The 25,372-nt window shown below is 45.4% G+C and overlaps 1 protein-coding gene and 1 long non-coding RNA gene across 7 annotated transcripts in view; one reads left to right on the plus strand and one right to left on the minus strand.

Moving 5' to 3' along the window:
• The window catches only part of LOC149124884 (carboxypeptidase E-like), a 237,425-nt gene that overhangs the window by 193,062 nt on the left and 18,991 nt on the right, over positions 1–25,372 (plus strand). For 2 of the 5 annotated variants that reach the window (XM_089302000.1, XM_089302004.1), the window contains exons 1-3: positions 11,660–11,886; positions 17,391–17,587; positions 19,552–19,719. In XM_089302000.1, coding sequence (XP_089158126.1) covers positions 11,781–11,886; positions 17,391–17,587; positions 19,552–19,719 — 471 coding nt within the window. In that variant the 5' untranslated portion in view covers positions 11,660–11,780. Of the gene's footprint in view, positions 1–11,659; positions 11,990–13,789; positions 13,932–17,390; positions 17,588–19,551; positions 19,720–25,372 lie in introns of those variants that run through there. The other 3 variants (XM_089302003.1, XM_089302001.1, XM_089302002.1) reach the window with 3 other exon arrangements.
• On the minus strand, positions 19,760–24,368 carry LOC149124887 (uncharacterized). Of its 2 annotated transcripts, none has more exons than XR_016211630.1 (3): positions 23,882–24,368; positions 21,251–21,375; positions 19,760–21,135 (listed from the first exon to the last, which is right to left on the minus strand). It is a non-coding gene; the product is annotated as an uncharacterized LOC149124887 (long non-coding RNA). The 2 variants fall into 2 exon arrangements; XR_016211629.1 differs by having other exon boundaries at positions 21,255–21,375; positions 23,882–24,367.

Below are 25,372 nucleotides of genomic sequence, written 5' to 3' on the forward strand. Positions count from 1 at the left end.
AATTTTTTGCACCAAATAAACTTATTTTTTAATTCAATTTTCTCATGATTTCTCAGGAAGTACTCTTGTGGAATTGGTTTTAAAAAGATGGAATATTCTATTGAGGTCGGTGAGTTCATCCTGGCTTTAAGGGTAACATGTATTAAAATTGTTAAGGTGTATGCCAGTATGTGTGACTGGGAGAGTACATGGAATTGATTTTGGATTTCTTGGGATTTGTGAATGGTGGAGTTTATGAGAGATTTTCAGGAAGTGCTTTCTCAAAGGATGGGCACCAGTGGCCAAAAACAGAGGTAAAGATCCTTAGTAAATGCTGGTCGTTGAAGTCCAGCAGCCTGGTGCAAATGCAGAATGAGGCAAAGCAATCCTGACTGATGAGTCCTTGTGTGTGTTTTCCCCTCCAATAAACCTTTTATTTAAGGAATACAAGCTTAATGCATTTCACGAGTACAACTTTAGGAACAGAGTGATGCTTCCCACCAGAGCCGCCCTCCCACTCCCACTCCCACTCCCATCCCTCCTCCTCCTTCCTCTTCCTCTTCCATTTGCAGTCCCATTCTCCACTAAGATCCATTTTTGTTTAACTTTGTACACAGAAGACCAACTCTACACTAAGTAAAGAGTTCAACAATTAGCACACACACACAAAAAACTGTTGCTCAACAGTCCAGACAATGGCTGTTCAAAGTCATTGTATCTTGAAGTTAATTTCAGTTCTTCTTCTTTATCAGCTGCATAGTTTGCAAATAGTTTCTCTCGATCGATCTTTTGGTTGACTCTTCACTCTCCTCAGTGTTTCTTTTGCATACAGAAGCTTTTCAAATTGATGTGATCCCATTTGTTAATTTTGGCTTTGATTGCTTGTGCCTCTGGGGTCTTTTCCAAGAAGTGTTTTGCCTGTGCCAATATCTGGCAGGGTTTCTCTGATGTTCTCTAATAATTTGATGGTATTGGGTCATAGAGTCAGATCTTTAATCCATGGTGAATGGCATTTCTCTTGTGCACATTTTAGAATCTTTTATTTGTTTTACTGTGGGGAGTTTGATTACAGTGTGTCATGGTGAAGATCTTTTCTGGTCATATCTATTAGGAGTTCTATGTGCTTCCTTTACTTGGATGCCCTTTATTTCTCCAAATTAGGGAAGTTTTCTGTTATTATTTCACTAAAAAGGCCTTCTAATCATTTCTTACTTTCTACACCTTCAGGAACTCCTAAGACCCATATATTGGGTCATTTGATAGTATCCTCTAGATTCCTACAGTGTTGTTTATTTCTAGTTTCTTCTTCATGTTTTTCATCTAGCTGTATAATTTCCTGCGTGTGTCTTCTGTGTTGGATAATTCTTTCTTCTGCTTCATTGACTCTATTGTTAAGGCTTTCCACTTCATTTTGTTTGGTTCTATTGAATTTTTCATTTCTAGTATCTCATTTTGATTTCTCTTTTTTTTAAACTTTTTTTTGACAGGTAGAGTTATAGACAGTGAAAGAGAGAGACAGAGAGAAAGGTCTTCCTTCCGTTGGTTCACTCCCCAAGTGGCCGCTGTGCTGATCCAAAGCCAGGAGCCAGGTGCTTCCTCCTGGTCTCCCATGTGGGTGCAGGGCCCAAGCACTTGGGCCATCCTCCACTGCCCTCCATTCTCCCCTGCCCTCCCAGTGCCACAGCAGAGAGCTGGACTGGAAGAGGAGCAACCTTGACTAGAACCTGGTGCCCATATGAGATGCCAACACTGCAGGCAGAAGATTAACCAAGTGAGCCATGGCGCCGGCCCCTTGATTTCTCTTAAAGATCTGAATTTTGGGGCTGACGCCATGGCTCACTAGGCTAATCCTCTGCCTGCGGTGCCGGCACCCCAGGTTCTAGTCCTGGTTGGGGCACCAGATTCTGTCCCAGTTGCTCCTCTTCCAGTCCAGGTCTCTGCTGTGGCCCAGGAAGGCAGTGGAGGATGCCCCGAGTATTTGGGCGCCTGCACCTGCATGGGAGACCAGGAGGAAGCACCTGGCTCCTGGCTTCGGATTGGTGTAGCGCACCAGCAGTGGCAGCCATTTGAGGGGGGGGCACCCCCTCCCATCTCCCGCTCCCTCTCCCATTCCATTCACATCAAGATTCATTTTCAATTATCTTTATATACAGAAGATCAATTCAGTATATATTAAGTAAAGATTTCATCAGTTTGCAGCTGGTACCTGTTTCTTACACGAATTTCATTTCCTTCAGATATATAACCAGAAGAGGTAAAGCTGTTTTAGGGAACTCCATGCTGTTTTCTATAATGATTTACAAATTTACATTCCTACCCACAATGTATAAAGGTCCACTTTTCTCACACACTCACCAGCACTTGTTAGTTTTTGTCTTTTTCTGATATTAGCTATTCCAGCAGGAACGAAATTACACCTAGCTTTGTTTTGCATTTCCTTGTGGCTAGTGGTATTAAGCATTTTTGCATATATTTGTGGGCCACTGATATTTCTTCTTTTGGGAAATATTTATATCTTTTGCTCATTTCTTCTTTTATTTTATTTACTTATTTTAAAATTTATTTGAAAGGCAGAATGGCAGACAGAGAGGAAGGGAAATAGATCTTCAATCTCCTCCCCAATCATCTTCAACAGCCAGGGCTGGGCAGGGTACAGCCAGGACCCAGGAACTCCATCCAGGTCTCCCACATGGGTGGCAGGGACTTGAACCGTTACCTGCTGCCTCCCACAGCGCACAGTATTGTCAGGAAGCTAGATTGGAAGCAGAGGTGTGACTTCATCCCAGGCACTCAATATGGGATTCAGAGGGCCCAAGCCATGGCTTAACCTGCTGCTCTCAATGCCCGTCTTCTTTTGCTCATTTCTGAACTGGATTTTTTATTTTTGTTGTTATTTGAGTTTATTATATATTCTGGATATCAATCCTTTGTCAGATGACTAATTTGCAACTGTTTTCTTTCTGTCAGTTGTCTCTGTTTATTTTTTAAAAAAGATTTATTTATTTATTTGAAAGAATTATAGAATGGGAGAACAGAGAGAGAGAGAGAGAGAGAGAAATCTTCCATCCACTGGTTTACTCCCCAGGTAGCTGCAACAGCCAGGACTGAGCCAGACCAAATTCAGGAGCCAGGAGTTTCTTTAGGGTCTCCCACCTCAGTGGCAAGAACACAAATACTTGGGCCATCTTCTGTTACTTTTCCCAGGCCATTAGCAGGGAACTGGACTGGAAGGGAGGCAGCCGGGATATGAACTGGTACCCATATGTGATGCCGGCCTTGCAGGCAAAGGCTTTATTGGCTATGCCACATCTCTGGCTCCCAGTCTGTTTTTACTTTGCTGTGAAACTTCTTAGTTTTATATAATCACGTTTGTCTACTTTTCGCTTTTGTTGCCTTTGCTTTTAGGGGTCTCATTCAATAAATTGCTTGGCATTTTGAAGTGTTTCTCTTGTTTTCTTCTAGTATTTCCATAGTTTCAGGTCTGATATTTAAGTCTTTGATTCATTTTGAGTTGATTATAGTATGGGATATACTATACATAGAAAGAGATGGGGGTCAGGCCGGCGCTGCGGCTCACTAGGCTAATCCTCCACCTGCGGCGCTGGCACCCCAGGTTCTAGTCCCGGTTGGGGCGCCGGATTCTGTCCCAGTTGCCCCTCTTCCAGGCCAGCTCTCTGCTGTGGCCCAGGAGTGCAGTGGAGGATGGCCCAAGTGCTTGGGCCCTGCACCCGCATGGGAGACCAGGAGAAGCACCTGGCTCCTGGCTTCGGATCAGCGCAGCGCCGGCCGTGGCAGCCATTTTGGGGGTGAACCAACGGAAAAAGGAAGACCTTTCTCTCTGTCTCTCTCTCTCACTGTCTAACTCTGCCTGTCAAAAAAAAAAAAAAAGATTATTTTGGTGCAAAAATTTTTGAAATCCTTGTATAATTTTTTCATAATGTGTTTTCCATGAAATTCTTGAAGAGACATTGTTGGAAGAAAATACAACATTTCTTAATTTTAAATTGAAATACATGGTGAAAGTATCTATACAGATAGAACTATATAGGCTTTTGTTTATGTTTGTTTGGCTTGGCTTTATGCAAGTTCACGTGGAATTTTTCTGATCATTTTAAATACATTGTTTTTAAAAGTTTTATTTATCTCCATTTTATTTGAAAGAAAGAGATAAACGGAGAGAGAGAGATCTTCCATCTGCTGGTTCATTCCTCAAATGCCTACAACAGCCTGGGCCAGGCTGAAACCAGGAGCCAAAAACTCAATCCAGGTTTCCTATGTTGGTAGTAGGGACCCAACGAAATCATCATCTACTGCTTCCTAGAGTTCACATTAATTGTAAGTTAGATTGACAGCAGAGGGGTGGGACATGAACCTGGTACTCTGATATGAGTTGTGACTGTCCCAAGAGATCACTTAACTGCTGCACCAAATGGCCTGCCCAGAAAATAAATTCTTTTCTCTTGCTAAGCTTTGGGTATGGTTATTTATCTTTTTCTGAGTTGTTAAGCCATTAGAAAATCTTTTAAAATAAGACTGATATTTTCAATGATTTTTATCATCAAGTTTGAAAGCAGACAGTTCTTTGTTTTTTTCACAAAGAAATGTTTCAGTAAGGATCTTTTTGACAAGGTATCTTAAGCCATCCAGGTTGGAATCTTATATGGTTTTAAAAGAATCGCAACCACCATAATCCAAAAGCTGCACCTATGAAATTTATATTCATTAAATAAAAGCTTTCTAGGCCAGCGCCGAGGCTCACTAGGCTAATCCTCCGCCTTGTGGCACCAGCACCCCAGGTTCTAGTCCCGGTTGCTCCTCTTCCAGGCCAGCTCTCTGCTGTGGCCCTGGAGGGCAGTGGAGGATGGCCCAAGTGCTTGGGCCCTGCACCTGCATGGGAGACCAGGAGGAAGCACCTGACTCTTGGCTTCCAATCAGTGCAGTGTGCCAGCCATGGCAGCCATTTGGGGGGTGAACCAACAGAAAAAGGAAGACCTTTCTCTCTGTCTCTCTCACTGTCTAACTCTGCCTGTCAAAAAATAAATAAATAAATAAAAGTTTTCTAAAAAATAATCACAAACTTATTAGCAAAAACAATGACAATGTTCAGCATAAAATTTTATGTTGGTGTTAATGTTTACTTTGGAGGCACATGAAATTAAATATTAGTTAATATTTAGTAATATAGTAATTCTCTATTTCTTCATTGAAGTCAGGTGCCTTGTATTTTATTTAGCAAAATATTTCAATATTTTAAATTTTGAATGGCTGTAGAATGTTTAAGTAATAGAGATCCATTAGTGGACCCCTAAGGGGAGGGACAGTTGGAACACAGTAGAAACTAATAAAAAGTATTGTATGTTCAGAAATCTCAGGACTTTGTTAGGGGCTAAGTTTATCTGTTTAGTTATCTACTTGAACTTATGGTAGATTTTGCCTTTCATTTTACTGCTTTCTTCTCTTTATAGAAACAAATTTCTCTAAAGGTCTCATCTTAGTCTCCAGAGAAATAAATAAGAGTAGCAGAAAATGGATGAGACTGAGTGGCAGGTAAAATTAGAATAATTGCAGTCAGTAAAAAATCTTGAAAGTACTTTAATGAGGAAGCCACAAACAAAATATGATACTGATACTCTATGAGGATCCATGATTACTCATAATTTATTCATAAGTGCATTAAAATGTAAAGCCATGCATAATTATTTAATGTATATTTAAAATTTAAATATAGAATTTAGAAATGAGATGAGCAAAACACTGCATTCTGAATAGTCTGGAGCATTTTAGGGTTATATTCCAGGAAACTCTATAATATTCTCCCTGCCTCGGATTGTATATGCATTAGCAGATACTGGTTTTGGTCATGCAGTTTGGCACATAGAATGAGTCTCACATCTGAGGCCATTTAACTGCCCTGCAAATGATCCCATGTCACTTGAGTGCTTAAATTGGTTGGAATAACCAACCATAGGAGAAGAACTCAAGGCTTTGTGTGTTTTTTTTTTTTTTACTATCTATTTAAGAGTAATATTCTCTCTCTCTCTCTTTCTCTCTCTCTCTCTCTCTCTCTGCTTCTCTGTAACTCTACATTTCAAACCAACAAATAACTCTTTAAACACAATGCTCCAAGGATCTGCTGGGAAGAGATGGTTCACAGTGTTTACATTGTTGGTTTTGTCGAAGGTGGTTAACATTGTGACCTCTTTATCAGCTTGTTATAATGCATCTGTCCACGCTCTAACTGACGTTTTCCACCCACACAGGTTCTGATGACATCACTTTTACTCATCCTCTTATGTACTTAGTTTTGCATGGATGAGCTGTTCATTCGTGGGCACAGAGTTGGTTGGTAGCAATAGACGAGTGTTTTTCCACTACTTTTGTAATCACGTCTTAGGTGTCTGGTGAACTGTTTTCTCACTGTTTCAGAGAAAAGGAAAAAATGTCAGCTGACCTTTATTGAGAACTATTACATATAGGACCACCTTAGGAACTTCAGTTCCAACAGTCAGTCAAACAAGAGTTGTAGGCCCTGCTCTGATAGAGTTAACGAGATGTTTCAGAGATTGTCCTGTCAACTTTAGGGCATGCCTCTTAGCTTTCTGCTTGTGGGGGAACTAAAGGCTTCCCAGCAGCCGTCTGTCTTTCCTTCTTTTTTTTTTTTAAAGGATTTATTTATTTATTTGAAAGGCAGAGTTACAGAGAGACAGAAGCAGAGAGAGAGAAAGAAAGATCTTCCATCCGCTGGTTCACTCCCCAGATGGCTGCAGTGGCTGGACTTGGGCTAATCCAAAGCCAGGAGCCAGGATCTTCTTCTGGGTCTCCCAAGTGGGTGAAGGGGCCCAAGGACTAGGGCCATCTTCTACTGCTTTCCCAGGCCATAGCTGTGAGCTGGATTGGAAGTGGAGCAGCCGGGACTCGAACCAGGGCCCATATGGGATGCCGTTGCTGCATGTGGCAGCTTTAGCTGCTAGGCCACAGCGCCGGCCCCCCTCACCGCCTCTCCATCTTTCAATAGCTCTGAATGAAAGAGTCTGTGCTTCGGCTCTCCTGCATGCTCCCTCTCTGGACCTTCCAGTTCCTGATGCTGGTTTTGTCCTCTGGAGCTTTGCAGGATGAATCAAATCCTTTTCCACACAGCCACCTTCAGCAACCTGAAGAACCTTCCACCTTAAGGAGCTTGATGCTGCCCACAAACCTTCCCAAGCTATGCAATGAACTCTTCATGGAAATGGCTCTGAAACACAACTCACAACCAAATATGCTAATGTCGGAATCAGCTGAGACCCGAGCCAGAATCACTGTGTATGAACCGGGTCCATTCATGCTGCCTTCTCCCCTTCCAGTGGCAGCTCATTTAGCTCTGCTTATTCTTCACCCCTTAGATAAGTCTATCTTTACATTTTGTCTTATTTTGCTCAATAAGAATATTAATTAAAGACAGCAGAATCTGCTGAGAGAATTATCTAAAATAACTAGAAACAAATATTCTGATACCGTAAGCATTCTGATAAGCATTTGACGTAGACAGTAGCTATTATAGTACTTTTAAAAAAATAATGCTTGGTCTTTCTGGATGGCTAATAGCTACAGAAAGATTTCAAGTCATGAAACTATCATTAAAACAATCTCTATCTTAGCTAATATCTCTTCAATCATAATCTTATTGTCATATATAAGAGAACATTAAACTTATAGAAGCAGCTAATTTAAAATTAAAATTTCCAAAAATAATTCTGTAATATGTCTCTGCAGAATCGTTGTGTGATGCATGCCATTTTGACTGCCCATTAAAAAAAATATCAGATGCAGGCTTGGCCTCTGGCCTAGTGGTTAAGATGCCTGAGTCCCACGCAGTGCGTCTGGGTTAAATACCGGGCTCTGCTGTTACTTGCAGCTTCCTGCTCATGTAGATACCAGGAGGCAGCAGGTGATGGCTCGAGTAGGTGGACCCCCGACGTACACCTGGGAGATCTGGATTGAGTCTCAGCTTCTGGCTTTGGCATTTGGGAAATGAACCAGCAGATGGGAACACTTTTTCTATAGCTCTTTCAAGTAAATAAAAGTCTTAAAAATAATATGAAGACTTCATTTTTAAAATGTTAATTTAGTTGTTTTAAGATATGATTCTGAAGGAAGGAGAGGAGAGAATATGATGCTTTTTTACATTGTAATTTCTTTTGCAACAATTTTTTGTTTTTCTTGGCTATTTCTTGGTTTCTTTTCCCTCCTTCTCTATTTTTCTCCTCATTTCTTCTGGAGAAAAGGAATCTATTTTTATAACCATACCCAGCCTCTTCCATTGTTTATTTGACCCCTGGAGATTGGCAGTTCCTTGAGGAATACGCTCAGTGTTTTAGGCTGCTTGGATGTGCTAAAACATGAGCCAGTTAATGACGTGCTTATTGACAAGTTCTAGGAAGCTTGCAGAGTTCAGTTTTCTGTGGGGCTGGTTCACGGGCTATAATAGATTAGAATGTCAAACAGATGGAAACAATTAGTTGCACTAATGTCTTAACCCCAGGTTTACCAGTGAGGGAGGAAGATCATTGATTAAAAGGCCCATCTGTTTCAGAGATGTTTCTGATTTGCTTGCATTTAGTGGTGCGTAAGTCAGATCAATTCAGCAGTAAGCTTCTTTGGATAGCCGTTCACTGTTTATTGCTCAATTTCATTGCTCATGTGCTTATCATGACGTTATTGAGAAATGGAGTTGTATTTGGGATACTATTGCTACCTAGTACTATGGTTAGTATGAGTGGATTTCAAAAAGTACCGAAAAATGGAATTAAAATAAAAGGTTTTTTTTTGCCAAAAACATTGAAATCCATACATATGAGGGGTCTTCAGAAGTCCATTTAAAAATAAGTGTGTCATGAAAAACGCCTTTATAAATTTCATAAATTTTTGCACCAAAGATAAACCTATATTTTATTTTGCAAAAGCATTTTGAAGTTCCCAGGTATATTACTTGTGGCAGGAACATGTATTTTGAAAGTGCCAACAGCTTTGAGAATTGTGTAATTGGGGGCTGGCGTTATGGCATAGTGAGTAAAGCCACCACCTGCGACATTGGCATCCCATATGGGCACCGATTTGTGCCATGGCTGCTCCACTTCCATTCCGCTCCCTGCTAGTAGCCTAGGAAAGCGGTGGAAGTTGGCCTGTGTTTGGGCCTCTGCACCCACATGGGAGATCTGAAAGAAGCTTCTAGCTTCAGCCTGGCCCAGTGCTGGCCTTTGTGGCCACCTGGGGAGTGAATGAGCAGTGGAAGACCTCCCTCTCCCTCTCCTCCTCTCCCCCCACCCCCTCCTCCTCTCACCCCCTCCTTCCCCCCTTCACCCTCTCTGTAACTCTTGAGTTTCAAATAAAAAATAATATAAAGAAATAAATCTTTTTAAAAATTGCGTAATCAGTGAGTTAAGTATATACCTTCCAAATTTGTTAGGGTACTTACATTTTGACTGAAGCTTGATGTTGGAGGAAGAACATATCCATTTCAGTGTGAGACTCCTTTCTATTTTCAGAAAGAAAGATGGGGAAATTCTGTTACTAAAATCAAATTCTTTCTTAAAATATCCTTAACCTACTTTTTTTTTTTTCTAAATGATGATGCCGTACTTCTTGCATAGAATTTCACAACTCACATTTTTTTTTTTTTGACAGAGTGGACAGTGAGAAAGAGAGAGACAGAGAGAAAGGTCTTCCTTTTTCCATTTGTTCACCCTCCAGTGGCCCCTTCGGCTGGCGCACCGCGCTGATCCGAAGCCAGGAGCCAGGTGCTTATCCTGGTCTCCCATGGGGTGCAGGGCCCAAGCACTTGGGCCATCCTCCACTGCACTCCCGGGCCACAGCAGAGAGCTGGCCTGGAAGAGGGGCAACTTGGACAGAATCCGGCGCCCCGACCGGGACTAGAACCTGGTATGCCGGTGCCGCAGGTGGAGGATTAGCCTAGTGAGCCGCGGCGCCAGCCACAACTATTTGTTACCTCATTTTCCTTTAGCGATTTTTCCCTCTGGTGTTTTCTTGCCATATGGAGGTCATTGAATGACTGACTCTAAGATTTAACAGCGGTCCTTGGGGCCAGCGCTGTGGTGTAGTGTGTAAAGCCACTGCCTGCTATGCCAGCATCCCATATGAGTGCTGGTTCGAGTCCCAGCTGCTCGAATTCTCATCCAGCTCTCTGCTATGGCCTGGGAAAGCAGTGGAAGATGGCCCAGGAGCTTGGGCTCCTGCACCCACGTGGGAGACCCGGAAGAAGCTCCTGGCTGGCTTTGGATCAGCGCAGCTCTGCCCTTTGCAGCCATTTGGGTAGTGAACCAGTGGATGGAAGACCTCTCTCTCTTTCTCTCCCCCTCTCTGTAACTCTGACTTTCAAATAAATAAATCTTTAAAAAAAAAAAAGGCAGTCTTCAAAGCTAACTGATCAGTTGCTGTATTTAGTGTTTAGCCTGCCTGCTATGTCCAAGAGGAGAATATATTGGAAAAGGAGGTAGACTAAGCATTGAGCCAAATAATGGAGTGATATGGTCTCTTTCATGGTAAAGATGGACAACGGCCCGTTTCTTCCAAGTTCAGCCTACTGAGTCCATAGACCTATGCATTAGGAGCTCTCTGATGTCTTTAAGCTATAAATTCTCTTTACCATTTGGGGACATTATTAGCTTGCCTTTGGCATTAAACTTTATCCACGTGGATGTGGGTTTTTGGGGTGTAAAATATGAGCTTTTTATTTTTATTTTTTAAATATTTATTTATTGGGACCAGCACTGTGGCATAGTAGGTTAAGCTTTTGCCTGTGGCACTGGCATGACATATGAGTGCTGGCTAAAGTCCTGGTTGTTCCTCTTCTGATCCAGTTCTTTGCTATGGCCTGGGAAAGCAATGGAAGATGGTCCACGTGCTTGGGCCCCTGTACCCACATGGGAGACCTGGAAGAAGCTCCTGGCTCCTGGCTTCAGATCAGCCCAGCTGAGGCCACTGTGGCCGTTTGGGGAGTGAACCAGCAGATGGAAGATCTCCCTGTCTTTCTCTCTGTCTCTCTCAAAACATTTGTTTATTTATCTGTCTGAAATCTCTGAAAAATTTATTTATTTGAGAGGTAGTTACAGACAGAGAGGGAAACACACACACACACACACACACACACACAGAATCTTCCATCGGCTGGTTCATCCTCTAGATGGCCATGGCTAGGGCTGGGCCAGGCTGAAGCCAGGAGCCAGGAGCCAGGCGCTTCATCCGTATTCCCATATGGATGACAGGGACCCAAGTACTTGGACCATCTTGCGCTGCTTTTCCCAGACCATTAGCAGGGAGCTAGATGGGAAGAGGAACAGCCAGGACTTAAGCTGGTGCCCATGAGGGATGCCGTCGTCACAGGCAGTGGCCTTACACACTATGCCACAACACCAGCCCATGAGCATTTTATTTTTGAGGCGTCAGATGTTTCTCTTTCTTAAAGTAGAGGTCTTTTATTGGATCATGGTAATACCACACATCGGCTCCTACCGGGATCTGGTTTCTGTAGCTGGACAATGCTTAGCTTCCGTTTGTCAGCGTGCTGAACTGTTCTTTCTCCAGAGATGTCATCCACATGCTCTGACATCCTTGTTGCTAATCACTGTGGCTTGCTGCTTCGATGCAGCTGAATTTGAAGCCAGGTCAATGTCATTCCCTTCAAGGGCTAGCTCATCTCTCTGAGCTTGAGATACCAAACAACCAACACCTGGCCTCAACCGAACCTTGCAGATACGTTTTTCACCCAAGAAATTCTGGCTTTCAGCAAGAGACCCATTCTCCTGATGAAGGCAGCGAGGGGCAGTGAGTGCACACAGACCTCATCCAGTAACAGAGGCCGGTGTAGCACCCTTGATCGTGTTTGGTCCTGGACTCCAGACAGCGCGCAAGGTAGTCAGGGCCTTTCTCCTTGCCTGCCACTCGTCAGCCTGCAGCCTCTTTTTCTTTTCAAGGAGCCTGATCCTACGTGGATGTGACTGAAATCTCAGTTACCGTGAGTGTGTCCCTTTAGGGCCATGGAGACATTTCCTGGAACACGGACAGTCTCATTGCTTTGCTGACAGTGGTCTTTCTCGCAGTAGTTGTGGCAAAGAATGGACCTTGCTTTAAGTTTCTTTCTTTTCTGATTGATTTATTTTTTGTTCTTTATAATATATAAGTTGGGCAAATTGAGAGTTAATTTGTACTTCAAATTCTTTGCCCACTGGAGTTTGGAATTAGTGTTGTTATTTCTTCATGAAAAGTGTGGAGCTAATTTTAAAAACTTAGAAATTATTCTTATTTTGTTCTGATGGGAAGGCAGATCCAACCAGGTCCATTACCTGTTCTGAACAGCATATAAAACTATAATATCCGGCCCCGCTGGGCTGGGTTGCGTTTGTCAGATGATTGCTCTGTGTCACGGGAAGTTGCTGGAAGATCACGACATGACATTGTGGGAAGATGGATGCAGGGAAATACTCTTCCTGCCTAGCCACGCACCCTGTGCAAATAGGACTCTTCCTCCATTGCCAGATCAGCACCTCAGGATTACTGTGCAAGAAGCAGAGGTGAGGTCAAGAGTGAGCGAGACCACATATGAATGCACAGACAGCCGTCCCCAAGTGTCCCGGGAGCCCGGCTTCTTGTTGCCTTTTGCTCCCGTTGCCAGGAGAGAGATGTGCTAGCTCTGGACTGCATGCATTGCCCAGCGCCTCCACCAGCAGTGACGCACCTGGCAGCTGCAGCCCTGTGAAACCTGGGGTTTGTCCTTCTGTAAACACCGTAAACAGGAAGGCATACGTCAGCCATCTCTCAGCCTGCTGTAAACCCGCCTTTTGTAGCTGCAGAAAAGAACATTAGGTGGTGATGAAGAGCTCTCCCTTTTAAAAAAAATATTTCAAATAAACGGAAGGGGCACAGACAGAGAAGGGGTTCCCTCAAAACCCAGTTTCTTCCATTCGATTCCTATTTGTGGATTAAGGATGCTGCAGGCAAAGTCTGTTCGGAGCTCATTGTTTAGAATGTACAACAAAAATAGCCTCCGAGAGCTGCTTGCCAGGAGAGAGGCTTTGCCGTGACCATGGAGATTAATCTTCTTCGTGGGAAATCAGCTGTTCACAGCACCGCCACAGAATGGCTCTTCCTGCCTGGGTGTTCCGTGGAGCGGCCACTCCTGGACTGTCGCCCCCTGATGCCCAAGTCCCTTGCACTGTTCCAGGAAGGTTGTCCATGGCTGTGGCCGTGGCTGGTTGGGGTGGGGGAAGCCAGACTTCTTCATTTATTCATTTACTCGTGAATTTACTGAATCATTGTCTGTGGCGCTCTATGTTCCAGACTACACTTGGTACAGGTGACACACGAGTGAGCTAAAGTTGACGCCATCCCAGTGCTGAGGGTCCTTGCAGTTCTGGGGGGACAGTAGGGGAGCCAGATGGCCCCATCATTAAATGTATGTTTACAGATTGAGGCATGAGAATTGGCAAAGGGGCTGGAACTAGGCGACAGTTACTCTGAGGAAGCTGTATGTGTGCGGTATTAGAAGGATCTGAGGGCAGCGTGTGTGTCTGAGCAGAGAACATTCCAGGCAAGAGAGGAGGGAAGGCATGGGACCTCAGGGGCGACAGGAATACCCCAGGCCAGACTGAAGAAGACAGGCCTAGAGGTTAAAATTGATTAGGTTTGTGAGCTGTTAGACCACGCCTTCGGCATGCCCCTGTGTGACCTCATGCCCCTAACTGGCCACACCTGAGTGCCCACCGGCCAATCAGGTTAATTAACCACTCCCCTTTGGAAGTGGGTTAAAAGCCTGGGACAGGGTGTGTCCAGCCATTTACCTACTGGCCTCTAGCCAGTAGGGGGCTGGCTGCAGCCCTGCGCCTCCAGAGTGCAAGGCCCCACCCGCCCCATGCTTCCTGGCCTAGATGCTTTTCCATGTGGCTGATTCCTGGTACTCGGTATGAACCCAGATCTACCTCTCTCTAATAGATAAAGCCCTCACTCTCCTATGCATCTTTTTTTTTTTAAAGATTTATTTTATTTATTTGAAAGAGTTACAGAGAGAAGTAGAGACAGAGAGACACAGAGAGGTCTTCCATCCGCTGGTTCACTCCCCAGATGGCTGGAACAGCTGGAGCTGAGCTGATCCGAAACCAGGAGCCAGTAGCAGGGGCCCAAGGACTTGGGGCATCTTCTACTGCTATCCCAGGCCACAGCAGAGAGCTGGACTGGAAGAGGAGCAGCTGGGACTCGAACCGGCATGCATATGGGATGCCGGCTCTGCAGGCCAAGGCTTTAACCCACTGTGCCACAGCGCTAGCCCCTAACTTATGCATCTTTTGCACTTAATAAAAGCTTAAAATGTACCATGCTGCCTCGTTCATTTATGCCAGTATTCAGAATTCTCTGAATATTAGGCAAGAACCCACACAGGCTTATTAATATTGGGAACTTATTAATAAGCATATGGTGATATTGTATGGCACCCCAAATTCCAATAACATGTGGCACCCCAGATGGGACTTTCAGGGAACTTTAAGGGACTACATTTTGATACATATTTTAGGGGGCCAAATTCCATTATCAAGACCATGTAGCAGTTAGAGATCTTGTAGAGAATTTTGTGTCAATTGTGAAGGCAAGTGGGAGGTTAGTGATGGGTTTTCATGTACCGGTGACCTGATGAGTACTGTGTTTTGTAAAGATAACTCTTGTGGGGCCGGCGCTGTGGCACAGTGATACAGTGAGTTAACACCCTGGCATGAAGCGCTGGCATCCCATATGGGCACCAGTTTAAGACCTGGCTGCTCCATTTCCCATCCAGCTCTCTGCTACGGCCTGGGAGAGCAGTAGAAAATGGCCCAAGTGTTTGGGCTCCTGCACCCACGTGGGAGATCCGGAAGAAGCTCCTGGCTCCTGGCTTTGGATCGGCGCAGCTCCGGCTGATGTGGCCAATTGGAGAGTGAACCATCAGATGGAAGAATTCTCTCTCTCTGCCTTTCTTTCTCTCTGTGTGTAACTCTGACTTTCAAATAAATAAATAAATCTTAAAAAAAAAAAAAAGATAACTCTGGCTTTGAGGGGAAAGGGGCCTGGAGACAGTCCTGAGAGGCAGGTGGAACACTGCAGCTTAACACCGTGGGACTGGCTAGTTTCGGATCTGACATTCCTTGGTGCTCCCTCTCCTCTGAGCAGTGCTCAGGTGCTATGGGTCTTCCCCCAGACCCTGTATTCCTTACGTTTGGAAACCTTATTTACTCTTGGGGCTTCTGTAGCGTCCTGGACACCAAGATTTGGGTCTACTCTGTGTGTCTTACAAAATGCCGTCTTTAAACAACGTGGCTAAGTGACTAGGAGTTTGGTATTTCTTCTTGAAATGATTTTCAAACACTTGCTCCCAGAGAAGTAATAGGCAATGTTCAGTGTGCTCCTCTTGGCTCCCGGGTTGTGGGCCAGGCTCAGAGCTGCACCAGCCTCTCCCGCCTCCCTGGCTGCTTGCTCTCCTTTTCTTTACATAAAGGGCTACTGCAACTCCTCCTGTGCCTCAATGAAATTAACACATTGGGGGGGTGGTATAAAGTGCGTGAGAGTCACAGGAAGAAGAGAGTTACTGTCACTTCTGAACTCAGAAGCCAAGGAACTGCTTCCTGTCACGCCTTCTCGTTTGTTCTCGCACCTTCTGGGCGAGTCTGGTTTTATTAAGAATCTCTCCGTCCAAGTCAAATCCAAAGGTCATAAATAGCACTGCTCCTACCCCCATCTGACCCGCAGATGAAGATTAGCATAAACTCAGCCGGAGAGGTCAACAGGAGGACGAGGACCTGGGTTCTGGGTTAGTAGCCACTGAAATCAGACACTCAGAATCTCAGGCGAAGAATCTTTAGATACCGGGGCATTCGCAGGAGAAAAGGAATTCCGGCTCATTTTCTCGTGCCATGAGCATGTGGTCCCAGATGGGAGAATTCTCGGACTGCAGAGGCTGGGCCTGTGGGCTGGATGAGCATGAAAGGAGCAGAGCGCCAGGGTTACCTTGGGCCACTTCGCTCTGCCTTCTCGTTCCTCCTGCAAAACCGCGTTAGAAAGCAGCAGAGACAGGCGACTGCGATTTGTGTTTGGGTGCCGAGCCCTTCAACACAACCTGTGCTCTTCAGGCAGCCTTGGAGCCATAATGAAAACACAGTCCCTGCCTTCCATATTTCAGTGAGCTGTTGTAAAGAAAAGCTAGATTATGTGTGCTAAAGCACCATGCAACGACAAGATAAAATGGGGGAGTAATAATACCATGATACCATGGAAAACAAGCGCAGCAAACACGTAGCTCTTGCTTATTGCCAGGCACTGTTCTGAGTTTACATTCACGATTTCACTTAGTTCTCACTGTAACCTTTTGAGGGGAAAGTCTGTTGCTATCTTTATATTTCAGATAGGTGATGAGAACCACGGAGACCTGGAGGAACTCTAAGTAAGCCATCCAGGAAGGACTGGTGCTAGGATTTGAACCCAGGATGATTCCTTTTAACCACTATGAGAGGGAAAAAAAAGCCACAAAAGCATAAACTTTTGCCCACACTAGAAGACCAGCATTTGAATCCTGGCTTCATGGGCTGTGTCGTGTGGTCAGACTGTTAGGCAGCCTGGCCCTCAACATGCTCATCAATGAAAACACTTGTAGATGTTTGGTGGGGATCAAATAAGAAAACATGCCAAATATAGTGTTTGGCCAACAAGAGTCATGTTAGCAGCTTATTAATAGATTTTGGTGGTGGGGTAGCCTGGTCAGACTGTCATTAAAAAAGAAATACCACAGCCCAGGTGGATTGAACAACAGGTTTATTTTCTCATGGTTTTGGAGGCTACAAGTCCAAGATCAAGGTGCCACTGAGTGGGCTTCCACTGAGTGCTGAGGGCTCTTGTCCTGACTTGCCATCACCTTCCTGCCATGTCCTCACATGGCCTTTCCTGTGTTGAGTGGAGGGAAGAGAGAGAGGGAGGAAAGGAAGGAGGGAGATAGAAATAGAGAATAGAGTTATCTTTTGTCTCTTCTTCTAAAGACATCAGTCATGTTGGATTATGACCTCACCTTTATAACCTCATTTAACCTAAATTACCTCTGTAAATGCCTTATCTCCAAATTACAGTCACACTGGGCACTAGGCCTTCAACCTATGAATGTCGGTGGACACAGTTCAGTCCCTAGCAGGTGGGAAGCTGAGCAGAGAGGGCTAGGAGAGAAAGGATGTTTCTAGAGTTTTAATGTGCAAGGTAGATGTCTCAGGCATCGCCTCAGGGAGGAAAGGAAGCTGTGGCTATGTGTTGCCCGGCAGTAGGGAGAAGAGATCGTCACCAGTGTGTGCTATTTGCTTTCTCTTTGGTATTATGGAAAACGTCTTTCTATTTTCTATTTTTGATCTTGCCAGGTGAGCCTGAATTTAAATACATTGGGAATATGCACGGTAATGAGGCTGTTGGAAGGGAACTGCTCATTTTCCTGGCCCAGCACTTATGCAACAAATACCAGAAGGGGAATGAGACAGTCGTCAACCTGATCCACAACACCCGAATCCACATCATGCCTTCGCTGAACCCCGACGGCTTTGAGAAGGCAGCATCCCAGGTGGGTGCCCGGCTGGTCAGGTGGGGCTGGCCTTCCTCGTGATCCGTGTGCTTGTACGTATGTACGCATCTGTAAGTAATGCTGTCATCTGGAGTTTCCACAAGGCTCACTGGAGAGTAAAAGTGGTACAGAATTCAGCTGGCTGGTAAGAAAATAAGCCAGAATGTGAGGGGTTAAAGAATTTCTTCTTCAGCAGAGACTGAATGAGAAGTTTGGTTAATCAGTTAATTTTTTAATAATGTTTTGCTTGTGTTGTTAAATAATTCCGATTAATTCATCCTCGTTTGTGACTAGATAAATTTCCTTCTAAAAATTTGCCAGTATGAAAAATACTGCTCTGTATTGAAGGGGAATCCCTCGGCTCTGTCTGGATGAGTCAGGGACACAGCGCCCTCTACCAAAACCAAGGAGGAAGAGCTTCTGGCCAGACCAATGTTTTAATAGCTGTCTAATCTTTGGTTAATCATGAGAAAAACAAACAAACAAACAAATAAAACAGAGGCCAGCGCCGTCGCACACTAGGTTAATCCTTCGCCTGCGGTGCTGGCATCCCGTTTGGATACCGGTTCTAGTCCCGGTTGCTCCTCTTCCAGACCAGCTCTCTGCTGTGGCCTGGGAAGACAGTAGAGGATGGCCCAAGTGCTTGGGCCCCTATACCCACGTAGGAGACTGGGAAGAAGCTCCAGGCTCCTGGCTTCAGATCGGCGCAGCTCCGTCTGTTGCGGCCATTTGGGGGGTGAACCAACGGAAGGAAGACCTTTCTCTCTCTCACCATCTGTAATTCTACCTTTCAAATAAATAAATAAAAATCTTAAAAAAAAAACACAAATAAAACAAAAAATTACTTGCCAATAAACTAAAAATAATGTGATATACTTTGGCTGTTAGAGAGCTAGAAATGAATGGTATTTAAGAGAAGCTATAGAGCGTATTCTCATTTTGATTGGACAGGATTGGGGATATAATATTTGCGGTTTTCTTCAGTTTGAAATAATTTTCCTATTGTATGGGAACACAAGTAAAGCTTTTAATTTTTTTTAAAGTAAATATTTTTTGTGTGTAGCTGCAATTAAGAAAATCCAGGGACCCAGTAGTTTGACATCTACTCACACAGTGAATTTCTGTAAGTAAGTATAATATTGATATGCTTTCCAAAGTTATAGGAGAAAAATTCTAGTAACAAAATTAAGTTATTTGATGTCTCAATGTGATCTTGATCTTATAAGACAGATGAATAAAAGATTATCATTGTTGTTTGGTGTCTTACAGATTTTTATTTCTCACAGTCTAAGGTATATAGGAGTACATAACTTAAAAATCCATCATAGATTTGAAGTAATTTAATCATAAAACAAAATTCACATTGTAACATTAAACCGAGTATCTTGGAAATTCATTAAGTTTCTAGGTTGTAGCACAGTGAAAGGAAGCGTTTAAATTGGACAGAAATGCCTCAAATCGCAAGACTCTAGAACTTTTGTTCTAGAGCTTGTTTTTCTTCTTGAGGACTACTGGAAGGAGATGTGTTATTAAAATATGAATTAATCATGTTGGACTTATTTTAAGCTTCTAATCTTATTTAATGATTCTCCTAAATATTTAAAAATAGTTTGCTGTGATTTAGAGGCAATGAATATTTTAGTTAAATCTAAATACAGAATGTATGCTATTATTAATTAATATATACTGAATTTTTGAAATTGAATGACACATACCTCTTAAATACTTATTAACACTTAAAATATGATTCATCGAAAATATTTCCAAAATATCCAAACAAGTACCTTAAATCGATACCTTCATTCTTTTGTAAGTAAAATAGTGAAAATTGCATTATGGGAGGATATCATTGAAATGAATACTTAATCCTTATTTTAAACTTATTTTAAAAACCATGAATAGAGACCTTATAGTTACACAATGCCGAATAACTGAGCATCTTTGTGAATTTTTTTTTTTTTTAGCCTGATGAGCTCAAGGATTGGTTTGTGGGTCGAAGCAACGCCCAGGGAATAGATTTGAACCGGAACTTCCCAGACTTGGATAGGATCGTGTACGCCAATGAGAAAGAAGGCGGCCCCAATAACCATCTGCTGAAAAACCTGAAGAAGATTGTGGATCAGAATGCAAAGGTCGACCATACGTGTCGTCGTCGTTTTCCGGGCTGTGTCCTCTAAGCTAAGGCGATGGGCCCTCACGTGTTTGTTCTTCCTGAAGGATGCAGGTGTGCAGCGGGCGTCTGCCCTGTCACCTGCGTGGTTTCAGTTACCCACCACCATCTCAGTCCAAAACGATTAAATGGGCAATTCCAGAAATAAACAGTTCACTAAGCTTTACATTGCGAGCTGTTCAGAGTAGTGTGATGGAACCTCGGGCTGTCCCACTCCATCCTCCCTGGCTGTGAGTCGTCCCTAAAGCATCCACACTGTATCTGCCACCCCACCATTCAGTGGTGTCTCTGTTAAAGAGATCAACTGTCATGTTGTCACAGGGTTTTGTTCAAGTCATTCTTGAACAGTTTCCGGGATTGGGACCCTGATGTGTGAGAATAGTGACGATGGCTATTTTATTACAGTATATCATTATAGCTCTATTTTCTTGTGAGTTATTGTTAATCTGTGACTGTGCCTGACTTACAAATTAAACTTTATCAGAGGGATGGATGTCTAGCCAAAAGCATCTTATAGAAAGGGCTTGGTAGTACCTGCAGGCATTCACTGCAGGTCTCAGAAAAGGGGCGAAGACTGTCATGTGTGGAGTAGGTAACCCTGACATGAAAGTCATGGCCAGTGGGCTGGTGCTGGACGTGAGTCCTGCTCTCTGGAATTGGGTTCAGGGGTGGGGACAGAAGGGAGGAACCCAGAATGGGCATCTCAGTCACCACGGCCCTTGATCTGTGTCCCTGTAAGTTCTCTTCAAGGTCTCCCGGCTCCGTCGCTCTAGCTCCAGACCTTTGGTGGCGCTCCATTCTCAGTTTCACCTGCTCGCTGGGTCCCTTTGCCCAGTGGAACCCAGGGCCGCAAGCTTAGCTTCTCTGGAAACAACTATTTTCTCTTAGAGTCACTATTCTTCCATTATCCTGATCATGAAAACCTTTGATTTTTCTGCTCCCCGCCCTCACCAGCAGTGAGTTCCCACAGCTCCCACCTCTGCAGTCTCCTTTCCTTTGCAAAGACATCCCACGGCTTTAATTCAGGTCCCCACGGTCTGCTCTGCTGGGTGAGACTCCCACTCTTTGTGTCTAGCCTCTCTCCATTCTATTGAGTTTTCTCAGATTGCTCCATAGTGAACCTCTCCACCTCCCTCCCCACAGTCACTCTTTTGCTTCAGACCTTGACAGTGGTCCATAAAGTGAAGAATGCTGACAGAGTAAAAAGCCAGTATGGGAGAACAGTGTGACGGTGAAACTCGGAGACCCTGACTCAAGTTCTAGCTCTGAGATTTGCTGTGTGAACTTTGAAAGGTTACTTGACATCTCTGTGCTTCAGTGTCTTCATCAGGGATGTGGAGACGGTAGCAGTGTCCATCTCATCAGATGCTCATAGAGACTGAAAGAGTTAACACATGTAGGGCGTGAGGTCGGGAGCCAGAACTCTTATCATCTCCGTGTAATTTCTCAGCGCTTCCTGTTAGGGAGGTACTCAGGACTAGATGGACACATACTCACTCAGCACTGGGTGTCTTCAAACCAACATTGTTTTCAGTGCTGCAGAGAAGCTGAGTCTACAAGGAAGAAGCACAGGAGGCAGCTCTCAGTTCCTGCTTGGTTGCCGCAGGCAATTCTTGCTCTAAGTGGGAGGGGGAAAGAGCCATTTCCCCACCCGTTATAGCTTCAGGGTCATTCACAAGTCCCTTGGCCCCTGGAAGCTGCCAGCTGGCTCACCCCGTAATCTGGCTTGGATGCTTGGTACAACCACACCCTCTCCTTGTTCCCAGGATTTTGTTTTCTGACAGTTCAGTGCCTGGCTCTGAATTGTCCCCAGGCCTGGGATCCCTTGCCTTTGCTCCCAGGTCCCCCCCGGGCAATGTCCCTCTGCTCTCGAGGATGCGTCCTGAGAAGCTTGCTTTGTGTTCTCCAGGGCGGTGCTCACTGTCACGGGAGCATTCCTCCTCTCACCGGGATTTGTTTATGTGGCTGCCTTTCTCCATGAGTCTGCATCTCACCCCCTTGTTCCCAGGGCCTGCTATGACTGAAGGTGCAGTCCAGTCCCACAAGCAAATCTGAAAAATGTAGGATGTGAAAGTGCAGTCATGAACAATCCAGGCTGGGACACTGGGGAGAGGGTCCTCAGGCAGAGGGTCCCGGATTATTGACCTAAATTCTCGACATTCTGCTGCCTGTATTTAGGATTCCTCCCAGAAACCTGGGCTCAGCCTACAGGCGGAGGCTGGGCTGCCTCTGGGCTGCCAAGGGCTAGCTCTGGCAGGACCTTCTAAGTGAGTGACCAGAGCTTCCCTGCCTGGGAGTCACAGACACACTCGCTGCTTCTCAGCACCCCCTCCCCCCAAAGTACCTTTTCCAGGGAGAGGGAGAGCTGGACAGGTGGAGGGCCAGCAAAGAGGGTACAGTCCTGTTAGTATGACTTCAGTAGAAACAAACTCTGGCCTCAGATTTTCCCATCTTTGTCTTTGTTGAACCCGCCTTTGTTACATCTGAGAAGCAAGGAAAATAATTTCTGGCACCTGTCATGGAAGAATTATGAACTGAACTCATGTTGACCAGATGTGTGATTGGCAACTTTGTGCAAGTGACATTATTTCCAGCCTGCACCACCTTCTCCATCCCAGCTTTAACCGGGATAATATTTGTGTAATCTCTAGATAATTTTGTATTTCCAGCTTAGGCAATATTTGCTTAAATGATGCATGCTCATTGGTATTATTATTTTTTAAAAAATATTTATTTGAAAGGCAGAATGACAGACGAAGAAAGAGAGAGAGAAAGAAAAAGAGAGAGACAGGTTTTCCATTTGCTGGTTTACTCCCCAAATGCCTGCAATAGCCAGAGCTGAGCCAAGTTGAAGCCAAGAGCCTAGAACTCTATCCAGGTTCCCCCTATGTGTGGCAGGGACCCAAGTACTTGGCTTATCACCTGCTGCCTCACAAACATGTTAGCAGGAAACTGGATTGGCAACAGGGCGGGGAGTTGAGGGTAGAACTCAATCCCAGACCTTCCAAAATGGGATGCCGGCTTCCTAAGTGGTGGCTTAACACGATTGTACCACAATGCCTATGTCGATGGTATTCTTTTAAATAAGAACTTTTATTGAGGGGCCGGTGCCGTGGCTCACTTGGTTAATCCTCCACCTGCAGCGCCGGCATCCTATATGGGTGCCGGTTCTAGTCTTGGTTGCTCCTCTTCCAGTCTGGCTCTCTGCTATGGCCTGGGAAAGCAGTGGAGGATGGCCCAAGTGCTTGGGCCCTGCACCCGCATGGGAGACCAGGAGGAAGCACCTGGCTCCTGGCTTCAGATCAGCGCAGTGCCGGCCATGGCTGCTATTTGGGGGGTGAACCAACGGAGGGAAAACCTTTCTCTCTGTCTCTCTCCCTCACTGTCTATAACTCTACCTGTCAGATTAAAAAAAAATTTATTGAAAAAAAAAAAAAAAACAAAACCAAAAATCAGTGCCGCTACTTTTTCTAGATAAATGCAAATTAAACAAAAATACATGGAAATCAAAGTTTAATCCCCTTCCTGAAACAAAGCAAATGTGTTACTGTATACTGATTCTTCAGTAAAGCTGTTTATAATTGGGGGATGGTATTGTGCGTGTCTTGTGCCTTGTCTACGTTTCCCCAGTTTGTCAGTAAGAATGCGGGAGTGTTAAGACCCAGCAGGGAAGAGACAGTTGGCAGGGATTTCATAAGCGTCACTATATATCCCCTCCTACTCCCTTCCCTTCGCCTCTGATACCTCTGTCTGTGCATATCACCTAGGAATGCTTTGGAATCGCAAGGTTAGCTCTGCTGTTTGCTGGGCCAGCCTTCCCCTGTTAGAGATGCAGATTGCAGCTGATACGGCTCCATGGAGTCTGGGGTGTGTGCTGTGGCCTTGGTGGTGGAAGGAGTTGACATTCTCCACGAGCCCCTGGTGCTCCGGGGCCCCCCTGAGACGGGCCGCGAGGCCAACACTCTCCTGGCCCCTCTGAGCCTCTCTGCCTAGAGCTTCCTCTTGCTCTTCTTCCTGCTGGGTCATTTCTCACCTGCTCTTGAACTGTCAGTCCAGCTGCCTCCCCTTTCATCCAGGCTCAGTGGATGAAAATGCATCCCATAATTTGTTGAGTTTATACTTACCTTTAATGGTTACCGTTGTGAAGAAACCTAAATCAAATGAGGAACTTCAAACAGTCCATGGAAAAATCGGGGAGCAGCTGTTTGGCCTAGCACCATGCCTGGGTCCCACGTTGCAGTGCCCGAGTTTGAGTTCTGGCTCCTGCTGCTGGCTCCAGCTTCCTGCTAGCATGCTGGAAGGTGGCAGTGATGGCACAGGCGATTGGGTCCTTGCCACTGTCGCTCCCCCTCTTCGTGGAGGAACGACACAGGACCCTGCCCTCCCCGGGTTTGCTGCTGGTTCTTCCCGGGTTGGCTACTATCCCTTCCACCTCCGTGGAAGGGCAGTTCCCCCTGGCCACATTCCCCACTTCCGCAGGGGAGCGGCACACCGCCGGCCGGCTCTCTCGGGGGCTGCACAGGTGTTATTCGGATAGATGTTCCCCTTAGATGTTCCTCGTGCATGCCGTCTCTCTCCTCCTTTATAGTCCTCCTCCGCCAATCCTAACTCGGCTGCCCACACGCCGAGTACGCTGCTCTCCTCCAATCAGGAGCAAGTCCTACAGTTAATTGGTTGAACTGGAGGGAGGCAGCTGTGCGGAAGCTGTTTACTTCTCTCCCAGCGCCATATTGTGGGAGAGCAGATGCATAGAATAAGTCTTAATTCCAGTAACTCAGTCTAGTCCGGTTTGCTCCCCACAGATCCCCCTTTCTTTTTATTTTTGGCGTTGATACGCGCCTGTCTTCGGTGTCCCGCGGCACACACTCTGCTCTACTTGCTAGAGTTGCCACAGGTTCTTACAAGTCCTATCAATCAGGCAAACCGAATCCAGGTCCTCTCTTCGCCATGTTGTGAGGAGGTTTTTAGGCGCTGATGCGTGCCTGTGTTCGGTGACCTGCGGCTCACACTCTGGTCGAGCCACCTGCTGGCGCTTACCGCCTTAATCAGGCAGACCGAATCCAAGCTTTCTCATTGCCATATTGTGGGGGAGACTTATTAGTGTTGGTTCGTGCCTATCTTCGGTGACCTGCAGCTCATAAGCTGCTAGCCGCCGCAGGTGCTCATCGCCTCACTAATCGGGCAGACCGAATCCAAGCCTTCTCATTGCAGTATTGTAGGGAGGCCTTTCTATTTCTCTATTTCTCTATCTCCGGGCATTCCTATTTCTCCCATTTTACTTCTATCTTCCAGCATTCCTATTTCTCTCATCTTACTTCTAAACTTCTGTTTCTCTTATCCCTGTGGCTTCCCGGCGGCGCCCGCCCCGAGGCTGCTTCTCGGCACCTCGCCCCGCGGCAGCTTCACGGCTCTGCGCGGCTTCCCGGCGCCTCGCCCCGCCGGCGGGTTCCCGGCTCTGCGCGCACGCTCCGCGGTCTCCATGCACTTCGCGCCCGCACCACGGCCTCGCGCCAACGCCCCGTGCTCTCTCTGCACGTGGCGGCTTCCGCGAATGTTTCCGCCACCACCGGCATTCAGTCCAAGTTCCCCGGACTAACCTGGCAAATCCTGGCGGC

The sequence above is a fragment of the Oryctolagus cuniculus genome, chromosome 8, assembly GCF_051225735.1.
Source record: "Oryctolagus cuniculus isolate XC-2025 breed Fujian yellow rabbit chromosome 8, ASM5122573v1, whole genome shotgun sequence".
NCBI classification, from domain to species: Eukaryota; Metazoa; Chordata; class Mammalia; order Lagomorpha; family Leporidae; genus Oryctolagus; species Oryctolagus cuniculus.